Below are 15,972 nucleotides of genomic sequence, written 5' to 3'. Positions count from 1 at the left end.
GTCCTAGTTTGTGACAGATGATAGGACTGGAACCCTGACTGAGGTATTTGGACAGACTCAGCTGTAAGATGCAGTTTAGCTGTTTCTTACCTCACTTAGTCTACAGCATTCATCCATGTATTCATCCAGACTGTCGCTTGTGGGGTACTTCTTCAGCTCATGTCCATGGATCTGAAGGTCTTGCACGCTGCCGAAGTTCTCTGGGAAATTGTCAGCAATCATCTTTGGCTCTTCTACGGAAGCTGGGGGGGGAAGACTGCTTTCCCTGGGAAGGTCTGTCTCTGGAGTAGGTTCTTTTTCCAGAGACTGCCTTTCACTTTGGTCAAAACGTTCATCAGGACTTTCTTCCCGAGGGACACTGAAGTCTCCAAGGGAAGCTGTAGGACCCTGCACAGCATTTGCCTCCTGGCTGTAGTACTCAGCTTGCTTTTCACTCTCTGGATCTCGGTGGCTGACTTTTCTGGCTCTCTCTTTACACGTTCTCATTATCAGATGGTCAATTTCTGGAGAAGAAGAGGTGCTAAGCACACCCGAGTCGCAAAATGAGTCTCTGCTGTGAAGCACAAAACTCTTCTCTGAACCCGTTGGTGTTGATGGAGAATTAGCGCCACTTGGCAATTCAACCCCTGAATCCTCAGATTCAAATTTGGAGAATCTGTGAAGTCGACACTTGGACTCAAAGCTGCTGAGGTCAGGCAGTGTGGCTACATAGTCTGTGCTTGCCAGGGCATCTGTGTAGTCTGGATTTGCCAGTGCGACCGCTGCATTTGGATCTTCTTGGGAGTCTGGTGGGAGGCTGGCACCTGGGAGACGGCACTCTTCCGTGCAGGCTGTGTCAGCTGTAGCCTCTGGGATTAACCCTGGGTTTTGAATTCCTTCGCTGCTCAATATCTTCATATGTGTTAGCACGACTTTGTCCTCTGCAGGTGGGCTCTTCTTACCTGCTTAAAAGAAAAAAAGTACAAGGTCACAAGAAGTTAAAAAACCTCAGCATACAGTTCATCTCCTAAGGGATTTGAAATGTAAATCTGCTTACAGTAAGATGGTAGAGGCAAGCTTCTTCTTGAGCTACATGGAGCTTTCTAGTAGGCTTTACTACAACAGAAGTGTTGTATCTCATAGCCCCGGAGTTGTTCAGAAGGAGTCATAAATGTACAGAGTTCTGATTTAGTAAATAGGTGGCAAACAACACATGTAGTCAGATAACTTTTTCGTGATTACCTGTGTACAGACACAGAGAAGTACTTTTTCTTTCAGCACGATAGACATTAATTTAAGGTAAAATATTTGCTCTGATTAAATATATTCTGAACTAGCAGAAAAAATATGTAAAATTAAATCTACCTTTTTGAAGGCGTAAGTGAATTTTGGGTTGTAACGAGCAACTAGCAATCTGTTTGGTATTCTCTGCACACATACAGGTGATGAAAAGCAAGTACTGATAGGCAAAGTAAACAAGACACTGTAGATCTTTTTCACTACTCCCTGTATAGTTTTAAATATGAAGTAATTTCTTTAAACGAACTCTCAGCCTCTTCGTGAAGAGAAGGGATACAAGTACAGCTTTATTCATGAGGGGTCTTTTTTGCACATGGACAAAGAAGACTTGTTTTCATATCACAATTATTTCACGGAGTAACGTGGTAGAATTGTGTCTGGACGACAGGATGATCTACATGAGTTGTAGATCTGCCCCCAGGTCTCCATACTGTTTTTCTGAATCTAATATTTCACAGAGTTGACTTCTGGTTCACACTTAACGTACGAGAGCCAGTGAAAAGCTCTGCATCCACCTTTTAGCAGACTGCAAATCTCAGTTCCAAATCCATCTATTTATGCTCTTGAGACCAGGAATTGCTGCAGTACAAAACTTCAGTTTCTCTGTAATCTTTTCCTTTATTACTACATGACCCAGAGCACCTCAGAGGGCTACAATGCCAACATTTTTCAGAATATCTTTCAGGATATCTTACTTCCTGCTTAATTTCCTTTCATTCTGCTTTCCTACTTCCTTCCTTTTTGCCTAATATCAAACCAGAAGCTTCTTCACAAACTCATGTAACCACTCCTACGTAGAACCTCCTAGAACCTCCAGCCAGTAGTAGAGAGGAGAGGTCTGCTCTGCAGCCCTACTTCAGAGTAACCCAGAAAACTCCCCGTTACAGAAATAACCCATTTCCAGCCTTCCCTCCTTCAACTTGCTTTCCACAACGTCCACAGACAAGGAAGACTTTCAGTCATTAAGGCCAAGCTAGCTATTACATGAATCATTTTCTTCTTTACTTAAATTCCTTCTATTTGATCTTAGGAAATTTTTAGGATAGCGCTGAAACGTGCCCTTTACTGTCTGTAGGCAGCCATAGATTTAATATTTTACACTGGATTTTCAGAAGTGCTGTCAGTGATAAATAATTCTGTCTGATGGGCTTTTTATGGCACTCGGGCACAACAGTGCTTACTACCACTTAGAGAAGATCTTGTCTGTCATACAGAGAATTGCACCCACCTCCCTCAGCAGGATTCACAGGCGTCTCCACTGCAAAGAGTCACACTTGGGACAGTCAGTTCCAGATTGTCAGCAATGCAACATCACTGCATTGCTGTAAAGTGGAACAAGAGAAAGACGCTGCCCATGGAAACGCGACAGGAAAGCTCATCAGGAGCTGCCTGGGCTGGGCTGGGCATGGGGGACCCTGAACTGAGGAAAAAGAATAGGGAGCCCCATTTGCAGCTTCATGCTCAGGAAATTTTAAGAGGGAGCTCGATGCATGGTTTTGGAAGGAGGAGGTGGAGCTGAACTCTTACTGATTTGGAGTGAAGAGGATCTACCTGCTCAGCTGCGAACACTGAGAGGCAAATTGCTGTATCTGCATGAAAAGTAGATGGCTAACAGGCTCTTCTGATGGCTTCTCCAGCCCAGGTGGCACATCAAAATCTCTGAGAGTCAGGAGGACAGCAGGTGCTGAGCTACACTTAATTTTAAGAACAAATCACACAGCTGCCACTCTTAAGCAGGAATTGCTATATGCAATGGTAGTCCCTTCCCACAGACTGATTGCTTTAAGTTATTAATCATGCCTTGCTTTCATTTGACTGTAGATTCTTCCACTGTCTTTCAATCTGCCCCTTTTTTCTTGCTTAACTGGTTTCTCCCTGTCCTACACAAATATTTCTTTGTCTGAAATCAGGAAGCGGCATATTAAAATGAGGTCTTGATACTTACAGAAGATGACAGACACTCTAATTCATATATTTTATGACTACAAAAGCTACAACATAAACTAGAAAGTTTCACTGCGGTAAAAAAAAAAAACATAAGGAAAAGAAATCTATGACTCCTTGCATCAGGGGGTCCCCTCAATGTTAGCAACTCCAGGGCTGAGAAAGTTCTGCAGTTTGGATAACACAGCCCTTTGCTCTGCCCATCCTGTGGCTACTCACAACATCAAATGGTTTCACAAAAATTGCTTGTTCTAGGCTGCAAACCATTGATCTCAGAACTGTGCCAGTAACCACAGTGTTTGAGCGTTTCTGGTTTACTCTCCCAACGCATTATGATGACGCAAAATGCTATCAGGACTTCTACCACAAGTTCAGAATTGATACACAGGCTGCAGAAATTTGCAACGCACTTAGGCACCCCCTCCTCATTGATTCAATGATACTTTCCCATTGCCAACGAGGTCATCAATGCCACTGAGATCTCCCACAATTAAGGCAGTGACCTGAAACTCTATTTTTTCTTGTGGTACCTAAATGAGGTAATAGTCTATTCTTCCTCTCTGATAACTGGAATCGAAGCCATGGGTCCTCCCAGCAGCCTATTATTTCTGATAGAGATGTTGAAACAATCATAGAATCATAAGGTTGGAAAAAACCTTAGAGATCAACAACTCCAACCGCACCCGTCCCCTACTAAATCATGTCCCTAAGCACCTCATCCACCCGCCTCTAAAACACCTTCAGGGATGGGGACTCAACCACCTCCCTGGGCTGCCTGGTCCAATGCTTGAAAACCCTTTCTGTGAAGAAATTTTTTGTAATGTCCAATCTAAACTTCCCCTGACGCAGCTTGAGGCCATTCCCTCTTGTCCTGTCCCCTGTTACTGATACCTGGGAGAAGAGACCATCACCCACCTCTCCACAACCTCCTTCCAGGTACTTGTAGACAGTGATAAGGTCTCCCGTCAGCCTCCTCTTCTCCAGGACAAATAACCCCAGTTCTCTCAGCCGTTCCTTCTAAGACTTGCTCTCCAGCCCCTTCCCCAGCTTTGTTGCTCTTCTCTGGACGCACTCTGGGACCTCAACAACCTTCTTGTGGTGAGGGGCCCAGAACTGAACACAGGATTCGAGGTGCAGCCTCACCAGTGCCGAGTACAAGGGCAGAATCACTTCCCTGCTCCTGCTGGTCACATCGTTTCAGTTACATGCCGAGATGCTATTGGCTGTGGGCTTTCTTGGCCACCTGAGCACACTGTTGGCTCACGATGAGGTACAGAAAAACGCTCAGCTTTTTCAAGCACATTGCCAACAAACACCAGAATGCTTCAATTAAAGGTCTTCTTTGCAATCACCAAAAAAAAAAAAAAAATTTGAGCCAGACCCTCAGCTGCTGTAAATGAGCTCTTTACCAGGGCCCTACAGAATTGTGTCGGCTAATTCTGGCTGAGTGAGGACTGAGCCTGGGAGTGCTTTGTTCGACGACAGCAGGAGCTCAGAGCAAGGCTGCCAGGTGCTGGAGGGAGTGTGCTGCCGGAGTTCGGTTACAGCACCGCACGGATGCTTCTGAAAGGAGGTGTGAAGAACTTCATAGGGCTGGACTGCGGCATTAAGGTTGGCAAGACATGTTCACTTGTACTGGAGGCCAGCCAGGTTTGACACCGCTTCTCCTGGGAAATCAGCCAAGTTTGGGGATATTTTTGGTATTGTTTTTTGTTTCCCTTCCCCTGGATTGGCTTTCTATGCCCCTTCTAGGGCAACTTCAAGGTACTAAAAGATGCTGCTTTCAGCCAGCTGTCTGGGACACCAGTATGGCAGCAGAGGAGGGAGTAGAATTGTGTGTGCATGCTTAGGAATCAATACAGTATCCTGTGGCGTCTTTGGCAACGTGCGCCTAGGCCAAACACTATCTCAGGTTAACTTGTGCTACGTGTTTTGTGCTTGTGCTCAGAGAGTTATATGGCTCTATAATCGCACCAGAGAGAAACGGTTCCCTGGGCTGTTCCCAGACGTTTTGTGCCTGTACAGCTGCAAAGCAAGACTGCTTCCCATCCCACGGCAAGGTGGCAATGGTGACCTAGCTATTATCTGAAGGTAATTAGTAGGCAGTGAAAGAAATTGTCATGTTCCATCTAACTCTCCAGAACTTTGCTTTGCTTCATGTCCAAATTGACTTCCAGGATATTTCTCTGTTGGCAGGTAGCAAAGCCTTGCAGAGAAACTTAAATCCTTCAAAGGCAAATACCCTCCCATTAGCTGGTGTCCCAAGCCTTTCCTTTCCTTGGGCCAAATGTATTTTTCCTGTTGCACAGTAACTATCAGCTGCCAGGGCACAACATAGTACATTAAGATAGAGATTTCTGACCTGAAGAAGGAAAGTGGATACCTAAACATGAAACTGCTTTCAAGCAATATCTTTATCCCTGTGAAGTTGCATGCAAGAGATGCACTCAAACAACTGCCCAGGCAAAACTCCCAGGCATTCCCAGTCCTGCCCAGGTGCAATTCTTGCAAAAGCTCCCACCTTTCTAGAAAACCAAGCTAAAGACTGTATTCAAATCCCCATGTTCCAAATTTTTCATGGAAAGGGTCATTGGGCACTGGCAGAGGCTGCCTAGGGAGGGGGTTGAGTCCCTTTCCCTGGAGGGGTTTAAGGGACGGGTGGACGAGGTGCTGAGGGACATGGCTTAGTGTTTAGCGTTTGATAGGAATGGTTTGACTCGATGATCCGGTGGGTCTCTTTCAACCTGGTTATTCTATGATTCTCTCCCCACTCCTGTCAACCACAAGGAACACAACATTCTAGATTTGAATTGCAAAGACCAGCACTTTCCAACCATAACGTGGTCTGAGAACAAATCGCCAGAAGCACAAGGCATCTTCCGTGACTTGGGTCGCTGGAGCAGCAGGGATTTTGCCCAGCTGCCCTGCAGAGGAAGACCAAACCCAAACCCACCGTTCCTACCAGTCTGCTTAGCTCCAAGCACAGAACCAAAATACACGTGCAAAGCCCCAGATAAGGTTTTTCAGCATCCCACAGAGGATTTGCACATTCTGCCTAGTAACTTCTCTCCAGCACCAGCTATGCTGAGGACCAGAGGCTGTGCCCTGCAAGAGAGGTCCTGTGACAAGGCTGCGGAACTCAGGTAACAGACTAAGAGATGATCATCAGCTTCTGAGGAATCATTAGGCAGCAGTGACTAGAGAGCTGTAGTCAAACTCATGTCCTAGAAATGGAAGGCTGCCTCTCCCATTCAGTTCTTGCATTCACTCATTTTCCTTTCTTCCTTTACAAAGAAGTTTCCCTTTAGGCTTGATTCTGTGACACGTTCCCCAAGGCTGCTGGCTGGACAGGTCAGGTGGCACTTCCCTTTCACTGTGAAGAGGGGAACTTTTTAATCTCACCAATGATGAGGTCCCAGTTTCCCAGAATTTAAGAGAAAAGGGGTCACTTCCTTTCTGAAACAATAGGCATTTTTTGCTGCTGACTCTTCCCCGACATGTGCTGAGGGGTGGGGATGGAGACGGGGCTGTGCTGGCAGCGCCTCCCCAGCACTAGCCCACTCGCTGGCCACCGCGCAGAGCACGCAGGAGCCGTGTTACTTTCCCAGCTGGGCAACGACTGCCTCCTGCACAGCTCTGTGGACACGGAATCGTTGTGTGGGCAGGACTCTGATACTTAGAATTGGATTACTCTTATGCTGCCAAAAAATCCCAACATGACCCTACACCCAAGCAGCCTCCACACATCAAAAAAACCCCGCAACCACTACCAATTGACCCTTTGGGAAGGAGATCTTTCTCCACTGAGTTTTGCCATGGACTTCCATGAGGCGAGGGTCTCCCCACCAGTTACAACCTCCCATCCCCAACGACAGAAACTTGTGAAGGTTTGAAAATCACTGCTCTGAAAATGCCGGGGGGTATGTGTGTGTTACTGGAATTGTGACTGAAAACTTCACGTTTGCAGAGGAACGTGCTCCCATGTCACAACTGAATATTTGCATGACACAATTCTCAAAATTTCAATTTATGCAACTGGGGAACTGAAATGCATGTGGATTTCATGAGAATATATATACAATTTGATTTGCCTGACATATTAAATGCAAAGGAATAATTATGACAAACCTGAAATCTCAGACAGTCCTTGAACAAAAAGCACAAATTTCTTGGATCATCTGGCTCCAAGGTGCTCTCCAGTCTCACTGTTAGTTAAGTGTGTGAAGTTCTACCAGATGATAGTTTGGTAACATAACGTGAAAAGAAATGTTATAGAATCCCCAATAGCTGCAGGTGGCAATCCCTATGAGAGAAAGGCAATAGGGTTCAAGGTCTCTGACTGAAGGGGTGTTCATTTTTGTCTGTTTTAGAAGAGGAGGAGGTAATTACAGCTCTTTTCAGGCATTTCAATAAGAAGGAGAGGGAGATTGATTGTTTACCGATGGATACAGTTGGGTGAACTAAAGAGGAAATGGATGTCCAAGTAGAGAGGCCACTTGACATTTTTATGGCTTGCTTCTATTCATTCCAAGTGACCTGCGAACTTTTTGAAATGAGGGACAGGCCTGATAGATTGGTGACCTCTGGCAGAAAGTCCCAGAGCACAGCAGGTTTGTCAGAGTTACTTGTGTGGGCTGGCAGTCACCAGCTTTTTAGACCAACACCTGACCTTGCACACAGCACCAGCTCCAGAGCCTCCCCAACGCGTTACTGCATTTACCCAGCAACTTATTTCTCTGGATATTTAGCCCAGTGGGAAAACCAGGATGAGCCTAATTTTGGTGTACAAGGATCTGTGCCTAAGTCCTCCCTACTCTGCAACTTAACACTCCCGGGCAAGGCTCAGCTCCTGGAGTCCCCTGTGGTGCTTATTTGTGAGACTTTGTTGGGGAGATGATGGCTCTCATTAAAAACCTCCAAATCCTTCTTCAAAATTCTCATGTGCTTCTCCAGGAGAAAGATTCAAAAAGAAAGATTCAAAACAGTAAATAAAGGAAACGCTGCTTTCATGAGCAGCCCTGCATAACAGCAAAAGGTTATTTGGCGCACACCGTGGCGAAAACTGTCTTAATTTAGCAGATCCTCGCACATCTAATTCGCAGGCTGCCTCATATCGCAAAGGAGCATTCAGCTGGAAACAAACTAGGAGACAGTCAGGAGGCCCTTTGCAAGGATGGAACTTGCCCCCCAGGGATGACAGGTATGTAGTAGTTCAGGTTTTATTGCCTATAATAAGCTTGGATAAACAACTCTTCAATAGCCCCACAGACCAAAGCCATTAAGACCCCAGTGCCTGAACTGAAGCAAAAGGAACTCATGAATCTATTAGAAAGGTGGCTGTTAACCCATTTTTCATGTGTAGCTATTGCTACGCTTGGGCAAAACCCAGAGAGCATCTTCTGCTCAAACAAGGTGGCAGTGGGCAGGTGTAACCATCCTTCTTGGTATGTCTGAAATCTTTTATGGTTACAATGACAGTGGTGACAATTGTTTTGTTGCTCTTCCTGAGGCCACGGTGAGATGACAAGGAGGAGGTGGTGATGCAGGTCCCCGTACCTGCAGCAAACTGAGCTTCTGGACACAAGAGGTCCTGCCCCCCTGATGCTTCTGCTCCAACAGCTCCCTGAGGAGCGGGCAGGATCCAGCCTACCTGTTAGTGAGCTGCCACTCAAAATTTTCTTTTTCTTTGTTTGGTTTATATTCTCTATCTTAAGCTGCATTTGGAGATGCAACTTTAAAAGTCCCTGCCACAAAGCTTGTGAGAAACAGCATATTCTCGGCTCTTTCTGAGTAGAGATCAGGTCCAAAGCAGGACACAAACAATATTTAGAATCATATAATCATAGAATAACCAGGTTGGAAGAGACCCACCGGATCATCGAGTCCAACCATTCCTATCAAACACTAACCCATGTCCCTCAGCACCTCGTCCACCCGTCCCTTAAACCCCTCCAGGGAAGGGGACTCAACCCCCTCCCTGGGCAGCCTCTGCCAGTGCCCAATGACCCTTTCTGTGAAAAATTTTTTCCTAATGTCCAGCCTAAACCTCCCCTGGCGGAGCTTGAGGCCATTCCCTCTCGTCCTGTCCCCTGTCACTGGGGAGAAGAGGCCAGCTCCCTCCTCTCTACAACCTCCTCTCAGGTAGAGAGCAATGAGGTCTCCCCTCAGCCTCCTCTTCTCCAGGCTAAACACCCCCAGCTCTCTCAGCCGTTCCTCATAAGACCTGCTCTCCAGCCCCTTCCCCAGCTTCGTTGCTCTTCCCTGGACTCGCTCCAGAGCCTCAACATCCTTCTTGTGGTGAGGGGCCAGAACTGAACCCAGGATTCGAGGAGCGGTCTCCCCAGTGCCGAGTCCGGAGGGATGCGGCCCGGGCTCCGCGGGACACGCTCCCGCTGCCTCCCCGGGGGCTCGGGGTCGGGGGGTGTGGGTGTGTGTGTGCCTCGCGGCGCCGCCGCTCTCTCCCCGAACCGCAAACCGACCGACCCGTTCCGAGAGGCGCAAGGCGGCGGCTCGGCGCTTACCTGCGCGCGGGCGGAGGAGGCAGCGGCGGAGCGCGGCGGGCAGCGCGGGGCGGCGGGCGGGGGGCGGCGGGGCCGGTGCCCCGGGCGGCTGCCCCCCGCGGCGGCCCGAGCCCAGGCGGAGGCGGCGGTGCCAGCGGAGCATGGCGGGGGCGGCGGGGCGGGAGCGGGGCGGCCGCATCCCCCGGCGAGAGGCGCGGGGGCCGCCCCGGGAACGCGGCCCCCGCCGAGCAGCACGGGCCGCGGGCTCTGGAGCACCTTGGTGGAGGAGAGGGGAGGAGAAAGGAGGAAAAAAAAAAAAAAAAAGGGGGTGGGGGGGTGTGTGAGAAGAAAAAGAAACATATTTCAGCGCTTGCATAATGTCAATAAACAACCCCCACCCCTCTCCCCCCCTCAAGTGGCAGGAGAGGAAAGGCTGGAATGTTTTGGGTGGGGAGGGGAGGGAGTAGAGTGGGTTTGGTGGGTTTTCTTCAGCTTTTTTTCTTTCTCTGTTTAAATCGAGTTACGCGGTTTTGTAACGCAAAACTCCACCTTGGTCGTAGCTGGGGCTGCAGGTTATAGAATCATAGAATCACCAGGTTGGAAGAGACCCACCGGATCATCGAGTCCAACCATTCCTACCAAACACTAAACCGTGTCCCTCAGCACCTCGTCCACCCGTGCCTTAAACCCCTCCAGGGAAGGTGACTCAACCCCCTCCCTGGGCAGCCTCTGCCAGTGCCCAATGACCCTTTCTGTGAAGAATTTTTTCCTAATGTCCAGCCTAAACCTCCCCTGGTGGAGCTTGAGGCCATTCCCTCTCGTCCTGTCCCCTGTCACTTGGGAGAAGAGCCCAGCTCCCTCCTCTCCACAACCTCCTTTCAGGTAGTTGTAGAGAGCAATGAGGTCTCCCCTCAGCCTCCTCTTCTCCAGGCTAAACACCCCCAGCTCCCTCAGCCGTTCCTCTTGTTCTCCAGCCCCCTCACCAGCTTCGTTGCTCTTCTCTGGACTCGCTCCAGAGCCTCAACATCCTTCTTGTGGTGAGGGGCCCAGAACTGAACACAGGATTCGAGGAGCGGCCTCACCAGTGCTGAGTCCAGAGGGAGAAGAACCTCCCTGGCCCTGCTGGTCACGCCGTTTCTGATAGATAAGGGGGGTAAAGGGGGGTAAGGAGGGTAAGGGGCAGCAGCAGGGCTGTCCTGGAGGAGAACTGCCCCAGCCGGCCGGTGATGCTCCTTGAACACCCAGACCAGGAGCAGGAGCTCTGGGTATGGCTGAGGAAACCTGAGAGAAACCACTCCTAGGCTGGGTTTGAGCAATACGAGCTCCCTAACAAACAACAGCCCCATAACCTGCTTGCTAAGGGCACCAGTCCCTGCGTTACTCTCCCATCCAAACTCGTGCTGACTCCAACGCTTCAGGAGCAAACGTGCTGCTGCACCGGTTAAACCAGCCTAATTCTGTGGAGCTTACCTGTCCGCAGCATGAGCGGCCCCGGGGAGACCCCAGAGAGGGAGTGGATGCTGCAGCCCCGCTCCGAGGGCCCTGGGAAAGCCGGGAAGGCGAGGAGGGCAGCGCTGACTAGGACCAGCCACAATTTAAAGACAAGGTGTTTAACTGCCCGATTTCCCGCACCGCATTGCTCTTGCGTTTTGTTATTATTTTATTGCTCACAAACTCCTGTCAGCCAACAGAAGGCAACCTCCATCCCTCCCCAGGTTGGGAGGTTCATTACACGGCTCCCTGCTTGCCTCCCACTGCAGTGGGACGGCGTGTTTGGGGGCTGCACCCAAATTTCTTGCTGCGCTCCAGGAACTCATCGGGCAGCCTGTGCCTGCTCCTGTTTCTAAAGCAAAAGCCAAAGAGGGTTGTGTCCGGGGCTGCTGAGGAGGAAAGGCCATAAATTCCTTTGGGGAAGGAGGCCCCTGTTTCTTGCACTAAGACGGTTCCAGCCCAGGAAGATGCTCTCTGCTGTCGTAGCTGCTGTGTGCTCGGCACGCGCTGCGCTGCCGTGCTCTACCCGTGCTGTGTTCACTGTCTCAGCTCTCAGCTTCAGCGGGCAGACTTAAATTATTAGAGCAGCAGAAGGGTAATTTATAGGTGTTTTAACATGAATTCAGTAGCACTGTTAGCGGCCAGAGGAATTTTACAAAGTGATACTCTCTCACCTTGAGCTCCGCTGTCCGTATATTGCACATTCCTTTCTTCTTGCCGTACAGCTCCATTGTTTTGTACACTGCTGAACACAATCCTATACTGTCCAGAGGCTTATTTTTTAAAATAGATTTTCTATTTTGGAGAAGGAAAAAACACTGTTGTGCTGATATCTGTATATAGCTGCAAATAAATGTGCTCTGAAACGAGACGGCTTTGCTTGGAGCAAAAAGTTTGTTGCTGTCAGCAAAACAAGCTCCTAAGGAGGCTCTCAAGCTGACCATTTCTCAGTTTACCTCTTCGTGTTCAACAAATACTTGGGGCAAAAACAAATGACTGTGTTACCAGAATATCATAGAATCATAGAATCATAGAATAACCAGGCTGGAAGAGACCCACCGGATCATCGAGTCCAACCATTCCTATCAAACACTAAACCATGCCCCTTAGCACCTCGTCCACCCGTGCCTTAAACCCCTTCAGGGAAGGTGACTCAACCCCCTCCCTGGGCAGCCTGTTCCAGTGCCCAATAACCCTTTCTGTGAAGAATTTTTTCCTAATGTCCAGCCTGAACCTCCCCTGGCGGCGCTTGAGGCCATTCCCTCTTGTCCTGTCCCCTGTCCCTTGGGAGAAGAGGCCAGCTCCCTCCTCATACATAAGAGACAGGCAACTATTGAATGAGAATGAAACATCCCCTGGAACGTGCACAAGCCAAGTGCTTCAGCTCTGGGCGAGTATTGCCAGGTCTCACCATTTTACTGGAAGTTTTGAGACAGGCTGGCTCCTTTTCCTTAAGGTCCTGCCTGTTAGTGGGGTGCCAGGGTCAAGCTGCATGCTGCTGTGCTGGGAGCAGAACGCAGGGATGGGGAGAAAACAGCCAAAAGATGAAACAGACCTGCTTTAGCCGCAGGAGCACCCTGGTTTGAGGACTGGGGACACCTTACCAGGTTCCTCGTAAGGATGATGCTGTGGTTCATGTGGCGTGCTACATCTGCACTTTCCTTGCAGCTGTCACGCCTTGTGCCAGGAGTCCTTCCCATTCACCCGCATGCTGAGAGGACAGGATGGGTTCTCTGAATTGCAACTGGGCAGGAAATTCCATCTTGAGCTGCAGAGGATGTAACGGGAAGAGGAAAAAACCTCTTAGTCAGCATCAGCTTAATTTCTGATGGATGCATCAATTTCCTCAGCAGCAAGAAAACTCTCCACTCGTAGAAGTCCCTGAGTGTGGAAAGCCATTGTGTCTCTGGGTCCCCTGGGCATGCAGCTGCATCTTCCTTGTCACCTTTGTGAGACTTGGGGTGGGTCAGAGTGACCTCAGAGTAGAGGGCACTTCCCTATCAAATGAAGGAGGAGAAGCCAGGCACAAGCAAGAAGGGAGCTGCTCAGCCTTTGCATGAAGAAGGGTGAGTGGAAGGGTGAGTGTGTGGAAGGGTCTGTTTGTGGTGCAATTCCCAGGTTAGGCAGTTGGAAAGGAAGGGAGGTAAATTTGGTGGTGACTGCTAAAACTGTATGGGCCATTGTGCTGTTCCTCCATGCCCTGGTTATTACTGTGCACCACAGGGGTTGAAATCACCCCTGAATCTCCCACAAAAGCAATTCCTATAGTGTCCGTCAAGATGCTCTGCAGTTGCAAAGGAGGATGCCTGTCAAAAGTGGTCTTCGCTTCAAAAAACTTACTAAGAGCCATTTTTTGCAGTAGCAGGACAAGAACCCTAAGTGTGTGTAGCCCTGCATGGGTGAGCTCTCCAGGTGTTCCTCTGCTGTTTCGCTTTAGGCAAGTTCCCTGTGCAAATAACTTAATCTCTTTCTGCTACTGCTCATCTGGCAGAACAGGATTTTTGTCAGTAGTTTCAGGACCCATTTCCTTTAAGGTGTGCAGCCCCCAAATCACAGGATTTCTCATGCATGTAAGAGGCCCCTCCACTTGGCGTTAAGTATTTATGGTGAAGAAAAGCACATTCTGATAGTATTGTCACTGCAGTTTTCACACTGAGACACAATGAAGTAACTGACAACCTTTCGTCATATGCCTAATATATTAGACCTCACTTTCCATCCTGTTCCCTGACCCCCTTAGTTAAAGGCCAGATCTGGAGAGGTTGTTCAACCACCTCCTGGTATGGTTAGTACACCTGCAGTGAGGTACAAAGGACCCTGTGCAATGCAATCACTGCCTTGAACACGTTCTCTTTCATTCTCGTACAAGAAATGGTTTGGGATCTAGCTGGCAGAGGGACGTATGATCCATGGGAAAAAAATGCAGCTTTAATATTGTGCTAAGGGGAGAGGGGTGAGCTCCCTATCTGTGCAGAGGCCATCAGGGTTGGCTGCCTGTAAGAGGTTACTCTTTGTCTTGGGATTTAGCTACCTTTGCCAGATCAGCCATGCCAGCATTGCTGTCTTGATGTCATTTAAGCAAGGACTGACTGGCAGCACCTCTCATGCAAGGGCGTGCAGTGCTGCCCAGGGGGCAGGGACACGGGGGAAAAAAATAAAAGGGAGGGGGGTTCAAAGAGGAAATGCATGATATTTGCATTCCTGTAAACGGAAGCTTCCAAAAGACTCCAGTTTCCTGTGGAACAGTTCTCCTGCTAACTTGGCGATGGCCTGCATTTGTACAGCTTGTCCAGGTGAAGGTTTTGGGTCAGGAAAGAGGAATTTGTTTTGCTAGAATGCCCTTACAGTGCAAAAAATAGCTCGCTGGGGTAGTGAGCAGCTCTCAAGTCTGTTGCTGTAATGTGTTAAACCCTGCCAATCTTGTATCTCGCTCCAGATATTTGTCTGGATACATTGCAGTTTTTGCTCTTTCCTAGGGAATCTGATAAATGCCGTAAATGCTCAAAATGAGCAAAGGTTGTCTGTACAAGTGAAACTTCTCTGCATCTTTGCTGCCTTTCACAGCTGCCCTGAGTGGTTCCCCAACTACAGAGGAAAGGAAAAAGCTGCCACTCAGCTCAGCACCTACTGCCGTGATTCTGCTTGCTGATGTCCCCACCAGCCTTTCCAGAGCAGAGAAGGACCAATGCCAAGAGACAAGCTGGCATACTCTGTCAACACCTTACAAAGGCAGGTTGAGCTGTGCTGTGCTGTATTGCACTGGACTGGCTACTTTCTGGGTTATGGCACAACCCAAACCCTCCACTTTCCTCCTGCAATGCTGCAGGCTGGCTGGTGAGATGCAGAGAGGTCCTCATTAGCTCTTCCTCCCTGTCAGCACACCTGCACCCCTCTCCACCAGTGGATTTGTGTCACATATCCGAGTCAGTGGGTGCTAGTGATGCCGAAAATTCCAGCAAATAAGCTCTCCAAGGTTCATTCTAGAGTTTTAGAAAGCAAGCATCCTTTGTCAGGCCTGGGCAATGTGAGGGAGTGACCTCCATCAATCACGTGCAACCAGACAAGAACTGGTTACAGAATGTATTTCCCACTTACATGCAATGTATATGTTTTCCAAGAAATCTTATGCATATTCTATTACTTTCCAAGGAAATTTTGTAATGTTATTATGAACTTCACAACAGTCAAAACTCTTGCTCATTTGGTGCTGGCTCCAGCTCTCTGCCTGACCTTGCATTTGAGATAGACTCCAAACAGAGGTGATTAGGGAAGAAGAGACACCAGTTCAGCACAGATCATACTGAACACAAGACATTATCATCTTCAAAGAATGAAAAAAACACTGTCTGAAAGAAAACATGCTATCAGAGGGATGTTCTCTCTAGCTTTCAAAAACACGGCTGCTTAGATGAAGCTTAATTGTACTTCAGCTTAAATAAAAATATTTTACTTTTTGTAATTGTAACTGCTTCTTGTATCACTGGGGGTAAGCCAGGAGATAAGGGTGCCTGGCTCAGGATGGGATGAGCAGCAGAGCAGGGTTGGGCACCTTGGGGCCCAACACCAGTGGGGCAGCTGAGCACTAGTGGAGGAGCAGAAAGAAGCAACAATGGAGAACTGATGAGGTGCAAGAAAAGCAGCAGAGGTGCTTCAGGAGAGACTGCAGCCCCTCAGGATGGAGGGAAGGGAGGGAGAGAGGCAGGGAGGAAGGAGTTTGAGCCATGCTGGGGAGAGAGGTACCTTGTTTTTCTGCTGGGAC

General features: G+C 48.7%; 1 protein-coding gene across 1 annotated transcript in view; it reads right to left on the bottom strand.

The window, feature by feature from the left end:
- LOC138724269 (uncharacterized) overlaps nt 1-11,944 on the bottom strand; it is a 33,652-nt gene extending 21,708 nt beyond the window's left edge. Inside the window, exons 1-4 of the mRNA XM_069864154.1 lie at nt 11,888-11,944; nt 10,805-10,859; nt 9,744-9,998; nt 91-944 (exon numbers count right to left, since the gene is read on the bottom strand). Coding sequence (XP_069720255.1) covers nt 91-944; nt 9,744-9,998; nt 10,805-10,859; nt 11,888-11,944 — 1,221 coding nt within the window. The remainder of the gene's footprint in view (nt 1-90; nt 945-9,743; nt 9,999-10,804; nt 10,860-11,887) is intronic.
- Between the last annotated feature and the right edge of the window lie 4,028 nt (nt 11,945-15,972).

This window comes from Phaenicophaeus curvirostris, chromosome 9 (genome assembly GCF_032191515.1).
Source record: "Phaenicophaeus curvirostris isolate KB17595 chromosome 9, BPBGC_Pcur_1.0, whole genome shotgun sequence".
Taxonomy (NCBI): domain Eukaryota; kingdom Metazoa; phylum Chordata; class Aves; order Cuculiformes; family Cuculidae; genus Phaenicophaeus; species Phaenicophaeus curvirostris.
This window is presented reverse-complemented; position numbering and strand designations above follow the sequence as displayed.